Raw genomic sequence first — 8,492 nt, 5'->3', positions numbered from 1 at the left:
ACCCCTATAGTCACCCGAATGGAGGTGCGCAGACAGCAAGGGACCAATGAACAGATAACAAAAGAAAAGAATGTCCACACCTTTATCTTAGTGGTTCTGCCAGGCATCTGTGGCCACTCTGATCCTTTCCCCATGTGGTCTCACCCAAGATTGCGGCTCCTGGAGCAGCCAAGCGTCCTGGACTAGAAAGCAATAGATTTATTGCTTCTGCCACAAATTCCCCCAGCTGTGAGCCTTCCAACCTTCTAAGTATTCCTTTATATGTGGTTCAGATTTCTTGGACCATCCCCTGAGCCTGCTTGGTCGGGTATTCTGTCTTGTTGTTGGCAGAGCTCTCTGCTATACGTCCACCCGATCCACCATCTTGTTTGTTCCTCTAATTGATCTTTTTAGATTGAAGAAGTTTGTAGAATTCTCTTATTTGATTATCACTGGTTTTAGTCATTGGTGTGCAAGTTTGAATAATAGTGATATTAACTGGTATCCCATGTATGTGTATGGATATTGTCTTTACAGACAAAATTATACTTCAAAATAATCTTGAAATGTTCTCTTTTGATTATGAATGTGGCATCATTCCTCTGCAATTTGTCATTCCTAGCTTAGTAAACCATATGATTGTCAGATTCAAAATGGCCAATACCAGTCCATTTCAGCTCACTAATGCCTAGGATATTGATTATGCATTCCACGTCATTTTTGACAATTTCAAATTTTCCTAAATTAATACTTCATATATTCCGTATCTGAATATTAATGGATGCTTGTAGTTGTTTCTCCTTATTTTGAGTTGTACCCCATCAGCAAATGAATGTTCCTAAAGCATTAGTCCATTCTCATCATCACTATCAATTACTTTGATGAGGCAGCTCTTCCCCAGTAGTATTTTGAGTGCCTTTCAATCCAAGGAACTCATTGTCCAGCACAATATAATATTCTGTTGCTATTCATTATTTTTCAGTATTCAGGTCTATCTAACAGTGTTCCACTGCTATTCATAATGTTTTCAGTGGCTAAACATTGAGAAGGAGTCTGCCTCTCTTTCTTCCTCGTCTGTCTTAGTCTCAAAGCTCATGGGTGTACCCTGCTGATATTTAAAATACCAGTGGCATAGCTCCCAGAATCTCAGCAACTTGGAAGCCACCAAAGTATGCCAAAGTGACAGACAAATAGTGGTCTGCACTAATAGCAAAATTGAAAAAAAAATAACACAACAACAGCAAATGCTGACAAGGGTATGGAGAATTGAACCCTTCTACACTTTTCTGGTGGGATTGTAAAATAGTTTAACCACTGTGCAAAATGGTAAGGCACTTCCATAGAAAGGTAAAAATAAAAATACCATAAGACCCAACAATCCCTCTACTTGGTATATACCCACAAGACATACGAACCAGGACACAAGTAGATATATGCACACTGATGTTCTTTGCAGCACTATTCACAGTAGCAAAAAGGAGACAGCCTATATGCCCATCTATAGAAGAATGGATAAACAAACTTTGGTACATATATACATACATACATACATACATACATACATACAATGGAATACTATGCAACACTGAGTACAAAAAATGAGTCTGCAAAGCACCTCATAACATGGATGAACTTGAAGAACATTGTGCTGGATGAAATTAATCAATCATAAAAGGATAAATATGGTATGAGACCACTACTGTCAAAACTTAAGAAAAGGTTTTCATGCTAAAATAAATATTTGATGTTTGCCAGGGTGGGAGGGAAAGGAGAGTAATTCACTGGCTAGATTGTAGAAGCATGTTACCTTGGGTGATGGGGAGGACAATATATAAGAATGGGAAGGGTAGTATACAAGAAAAGGGAAGTTGACAGAAGAATGATGAAGAGAAGTGAAGACACACAGAAGTATGCAAGGACTAAATGGAATAGAGATAAATAGTGAGATTTGGAATAACAGTGTCCTGAGGGTAAACTCATGGATAGACACATTGACTGAATGGATATGGGGGAAAGAATGTGAATATACCCACAAATATATACGTTTGAATGAGGATATTTGTGTATGAGTATTTACCTTTCCTGCAATGATGAAAATTTCTTAGATGTTACCAAACATCTTAAGGCAATGAGTTTTTGTGGTGGCTTAGGACCATAGTCTCCAGGGATACCATGGTCAATGGCATAACATAGTCCACAAAGAAATGTTCTATGTCCTACTTTGGTGAGTAGCATCCGGAATCTTAAAAGTTTGTAAGAGGTCATCTAAGTACAGCTATTGGTCTCTCCATGTGTGGAAGAAAGAAGAGTGATAAAAATTGAAGTTACTTGGAATCAATTAGTCCAACAAACAAAGAGAAGATGTGAACATCAGTCTCTACAACTCTGAGACTAGAAGAACTAGATGGTGCTTGGCTACCACTACCAACTGCTCTGAAAGGTCACATTAGAATGTCCTGCATAGATGAGATAAAATGTGGAACAAAAATCGAAATTATTTAAAAAGAAAAAAAAAAAAAAATGAAGGAAAGAAAAGAAAAGAAAGACTGGGATTACTGATCAGGAAGAGACTCTGGCCCTCAACAACTCTTCAGGTTTAGAAAGGAGCTCACCCTTGTAGCCCATTTTTCAGCCAAGCAGCAGATAGGTATATATGGGGGGACAACAACACTAGTAAGGTGTGCTTATCATGGACTGGTCAATAATTCAAGATAAAAAGGGTACATTTACCTAAGGACAAAATTGAGAAGGGTTGGGAAGGAGGGTAGAATGGAAATAGGAGCCACAGGGAGAAAGCAGGAGAACTGTTGTTGCATGGAGGGGATTGCAATCATTGGCATGAAAAAGGTGTATGCCTTGTTGAATGTAAAACTGATGATCTTGTATATAAACCTTCACTTAATTCACAATAAAAAGTTAAAAAAAAAAAGGACAGTAAAGAAAGAAAAGACTAAATAAAATGGATGTCAGAAGATAATGAAACTTGTTCTTAAGTCTAGAGAGGCTAAAGTGAATGGAAGAAGTGAGGAAGTGAAAGAGCAGAACAGAAAATTTCAAAAGGTCAGATCAAGGAGACAAAATAAAGTATTATGACAAAAAGTGCAAAGACCTGGAAGAAAAACAAAAGAGAAGATATGCTCAGAATTTCTCAACCTAAAAGAACTGAACAAAAAATTCAAGGCTCAACTTGCAATATTAAGGATTTTATGGGCAAAATATTGAAAGAATCAAAAGAAGAATGACAATACCAACAAGAAATGGTAAATATTTAACCATTTCAAGAGGTATCAAATGACCAAGAGCTGATGGTACTGAAGGAAGAAACCCAAGCTGCTCTGAAGGCACTGGCCAAAAACAGGGCTCCAGTAATTTATGGAATACAAACTGAAATGATAAACTGATGCAGCAATGGAGGTGCTCACTTTTCTATGCCAAGAAATTTGGAAGACAGTTACCTGCCCAACCAATTGGAAAAGATCTATAATTGTGCCCGTTACAAAAAGATGTGACCCAAGGAAATGTAGAAATCACTGAACAATATCATTAATATCACATGGAAGTAAATTTTTGTTGAAAGTAATTTTAAAACAGATGCAACAGTGCATCAACAGTGATCTGCCTGAATCTCAAGCTAGATTCAGAAGAGGACATAGAGTTAGGAATATCATTGCTGATGTCAGATGAAACTTGGCTGAAAGCAGAGACTACAAGAAAGATGTTTATTTGTGCTTTATTGGCTATGCAAGTCTTTTGACTATGTGGATCATGACAAGCTCCAAATAACATTGCAAAGAATGGGTATTCCAGAACAGTTAATTGTGTTCGTGAGAAACCTGTACATAGACGAAGGTGCAGTCATTAGAACAAAATAAGGGGATACTGAATGTTCTAAAAATAAGGAAAGTTGTGTGCCAGGGTTGTATCCTTTCACCATATTTATTCAATTTATATACTGACAAAATAATATGAGAAGCTGGATTCTATGAAAAAGAACATGTCATCAGGATTGGAGAAAGACACATTAACAACCTGTGATGTGCAAATGATACAACCTTGCTTTCTCAAAGTGAATACTTACTTGAAATACTTACTGATGAAGATGAAAAACTATAGCCTTCATTAGCATTTCACTTCAATGTAAAGAAAGCAAAAATCCTCACAATTGGACAAATAAATAACATCATGATAAATGGAGAAAAGACTGAAGTTGTCAAAGACTTTATTTTGCTTGGATCCACAATCAACCATCATGGAAGCAACAGTCAAGATGTATCGAATTAGGCGAATCTGCTGCAAAAGACCACTTTAAAGTTTAAAGAGCAAAGACAATAAGTTTGATGGCTGAAGTGCACCTGACTAAAGCGATGGCATTTTCATTCACCTCATATCCATGTGAAAATTGGGAATGAATGAGAAAGACCATGGAAGAATCCATGATTTTTAATTGTGGTGTTGGTGAAGAATATAAAAAGCTCCATGGACTGACAGAAAAACAAACAAGTTTATCTGGAAAGAAGTGCATCCAGAATGCTCCTTAGAAGCTAAGATAAAGCTAAGCTTTATCTCTCATACTTTACACATATTACCAGAAGGGATCAGTCCCTGGGAAAGGACATCATATTTGGTAAAATGAAGAGTGTGAGCAAGAGGAAGACTCCCCAACAAGACAGACTGACACAGTTGCAGCAGCGATGGACTCAAATGTAACAGCAATTATGAGCATGGTTCAGGACTAGGCAGTGTTTTGTACACAAGATCACTATGAATTGGAACCAACTGGATAACACCTAACAACAGCAATAGCAACAATTTTTCCAGACCATTTGTTGACTAGATTCTTCTTCCCCTATTGAATTTGACAAAGGTATAAGTGATAACTTCGCCAAAAGTCAGTTCACTAGGTTTCTGTGGGCCTATTTCTGGTCCTCTATTTGGTTCCATTGAATTATGTTTCTGTCTCTTGTCTCTTTACCAATACACCACAGAGACTTAATTACTGTAGTTTTATAATCACTATTACAGTATTTTATAATCAGTATTACAGTAAGATAGAGTGACTTCTCCCACTTCGTTCTTTTTCCAGTTTGTTTTGGCTATCCTACTTCATTTACCTTTTCATATAAATTCTAGAATAAATTTGCCTTTATATATATGAGACAATATTACTGGGGTTTTTATTTGGAATTGTATTGAATTTATATGTCAATTTGGGGAAATTTGGCATCTTTACTGTGTGCTGAGTCTTTCAATCCATAACTACATTATGTCTCATCATTTATTTAGATCTTTGATTTCTCTCATCAATTTAAAGCATGTGAATACTATATGCATTTTGTTAGATTCACACTTAAATATTTCTCTTTTGAGCAATTATAGATGTGTTGTATTTTAATTTCATTGTTTGTATTTAGAAATACAATAGATTTTTGGCTGTTGGCTGTTGATCGTTTATCCTGATACCTTACTTGACTGATTTAATAGGGTATGTTGTTGTTGTTGTTAAGTACCATGGAGTCAGATCCGACTCATAGTGACCCTCACAGGGTTTTCGAGGCTGTAAATCTTTACGGGAGCAGAAAGGCTCATCTTTCTCCCGCAAAGCGTCTGGTAGTTTCGAACTGCCAACCTTGAGGTTAGCAGCCCAATTTGTAACCACTACACTACCAGAGCTCCTTATTTAATAGGTTATAGGATGGCTTTATGAAGAGTCCTTAGAATTTTCTATGTAGGCTGTCGTCTGCAAATAAGGACCATTTTATTTCTTCCTTTCCTATTTTTTTTTTTTTTCCTGAGGGTTATTTCCTTTTCTTGGCTTATTGCACTGGATTTATACTGAATAAAAGTGCTGAGAATAGACGTTTTTACCATATTCTTAATCTTATTCAATCTCTCAAATAATTAAGTATGATAATTAACTGTGGGTTTTATGTAGATGTGTTTTATCAACTTAAGGAAGCCTCTCTCTGTCTTAGGCTAGGTTCTCTAAAGAAACCAAACCAGTGAAGCTTATAAATAGAGAAATGTATCTCAAATAAATGGCTCATGCAGTTGTAGAGATTGGCAAGTCCAAGGTCTGGGTCATTTGTTAGACTGAAGGCTTCTCCTGACTCAATAGCTGTAGGGGCTGATAAACCCAAGATCAATAGGTCAGACAGCAAGCTTCTGGCTGCAGAGGCTGAGTAATCTAAAGCCAGCAGGTAAAATGACAGGCTGCTGACTCACAGGTTGCAGGGATTAATGAATCCCAAGATCACCAGACAATATGGCAGACTGCTGCCTCAAGTCCAGAGAACCAGAGGTTAGATGATGAGTCAAATGCAGTATCCAGATCAAACTAAAGGTTAGAATGCTTTGTCAAAACACCTATATATATTGGATGCAGGGCACACTTCTGAAGAAATTCTTTAATTATTTTTCAACTGATTGGCTCCTCATAGAAGCGCTCATGGTGCAGGTGCTAAACTACATCATAGCTGCCAAACCAGAGAATCATGGGCCAATCAACATGACACACAGCCTAACTATCATACCATCTAATCCTAATTTTGTAATAGTTTATCATGAATTTTATTAAATGCTTTTTCTGTGTCAATTGATATAACCTGGTAAATTTTCTTTCTTAGCCTGTTAATACAGTGAGTTAATTTCAGTTGATTGATTATCAAATATGGAACCAGCCTTGAGTAAGGCTTGACTACAGCCCATTTGACCAATATGTACAATTCTACTTACTAGTGTTTCGTTATATCTTATACCTTCTTATTATCTCTTTTTTCTTCAGGAATCGTTTTCATATGGGTCTATCAAAGATCCTGGAAGCAACCACACTAGTTACAGATATGCAGGAGGAGCTCCTAAATCTTGGTCCTCAGATAGAACAAAAAACAAAGGTAGACCTAGTTTGAAAACTCTTAAAGATTTTATAGTTTAATATAGAACAATGTTTGAAAGTAAAGGCATTAAAATGGTTTAGCATAAAAATGGGTTAGAATTACAGCTGTGTTACTGGGTAGCTACGTAACATAATAATTTACATACCTCTTCTAACTGCAATTGGAAAATAAAAACATCTAAATAGTGGCATTGTTACATTTTAATAATGAAATGTGATAATAGATATACAAAACCCACTGCTATGGAATCAATTCTTATTCATAGCAACCCTAAATAGGATTTCTGAGGCTGTAAATCTTTACAGGAGCAAAAAACCTCAACTATCTCCCATGGAATGACTGGTGGATTTCAATGACCAACCTTACAGTCCAGTGCTTAACCAGCAACGAGCTTCAAAAAGCTCTTGAGAAAATTCCACCATATTTCAATTCCATTTTCCATCAACTTTTTGATGTCCCCTCATATAAGTAATTAGAGAAACTCATTCAGAGACTCTCCTAGCTATTTAGTTAAATGTATCGGAAATGTGCTTTGGTAAATTTTAATCAGTTTTAGAAATATTCTAAAAATGATGATGCATCACCACTTGTATGTGAATTATGTTAATTGATATTTATATTAGTCACCATAGTCTATATTTCAGGCAGATATTCATAAATTTTATAATTTAAAAATGATATGTTTGAATTTATGGTCTTGTATAATTCTAAGAATTGTTTGGTTCATTAGGAAACAGAAATACTTATGGAAAAATTACAGAAGGAATCACAAGTAGTTGAGAAAGTTCAGTTGCTTGTTAAACAGGATGAAGAAATTGTGGCAGAAGAAGTAAGAATTGTGGAAGAATATGCTCAGGTAAAATTAAAATACAATCAATAAATTCATTCTGGAGATTTTTGTTTAAGCTTTCCCTAAACCCCCAAGTTTGTTTTGATTACTCCTAAATATAACATAGTGCTTCAACTTTGGATGCTCTTTATCTCAACAAACATTTATTGAGTACCTATTACCAGCAAGACATTTGTAAATTAATTTAAATACAAAGATATTTAGTCCCTGCCCTTGAAGAACCAAGGAGAAGACAGACTCTTTTAATTACAATAAACAGAAACTCATTCAATCCATATCAAAAATGCATGTGACTGACCTGGAAATTAGAAGAGAGAGAGAAGAGGAAGGGTTGGTTGGTACAAACTGTGGGACACCTGAGCCCATGAACAAGGACATAGACACAAAGGGCTACAGCTGAGAATGAAGCATCCAGCTGATATGAAGTGAGGGAAGACACACAAGAACACTCAAATTTGCAGATAGTACCCATTTAAGCTAGCCTCGATGGCTTGATAATCAGAACTCAACTAGAGGAAGATTAAAAAAAATAATAATTTTTGATAAAGGAATTGAGAGTAAACTGCTACAATTTGATGAACTTGACCTATACTCATGGAGGTTGTTGTTGTTGTTGTTAAGTGCCATCGTAGTAGCGCAAAATACCAACAGAGAGGGAAGGAGTCTTCACATCAAGTATCAATGCTATCCTCTCTGTACACAGGGTAGATAGGGATGGGCAACTTAGACATTGGCTACCTAAAATGAGGGGGCAATAAAGGCACAAAGTG

General features: G+C 36.2%; 1 protein-coding gene across 1 annotated transcript in view; it reads left to right on the top strand.

The window, feature by feature from the left end:
- Nucleotides 1–8,492, top strand: part of DNAH14 (dynein, axonemal, heavy chain 14) — a 641,625-nt gene that overhangs the window by 399,879 nt on the left and 233,254 nt on the right. The window contains 2 exon segments of the mRNA XM_006871162.1: nt 6,761–6,869; nt 7,603–7,728. Coding sequence (XP_006871224.1) covers nt 6,761–6,869; nt 7,603–7,728 — 235 coding nt within the window.

This window comes from Chrysochloris asiatica, unplaced genomic scaffold, assembly GCF_000296735.1.
Source record: "Chrysochloris asiatica unplaced genomic scaffold, ChrAsi1.0 scaffold00161, whole genome shotgun sequence".
NCBI lineage: Eukaryota > Metazoa > Chordata > Mammalia > Afrosoricida > Chrysochloridae > Chrysochloris > Chrysochloris asiatica.
Note: the sequence above shows the minus strand (reverse complement) of the source record. Positions and strands in the feature narration are given on the sequence as shown.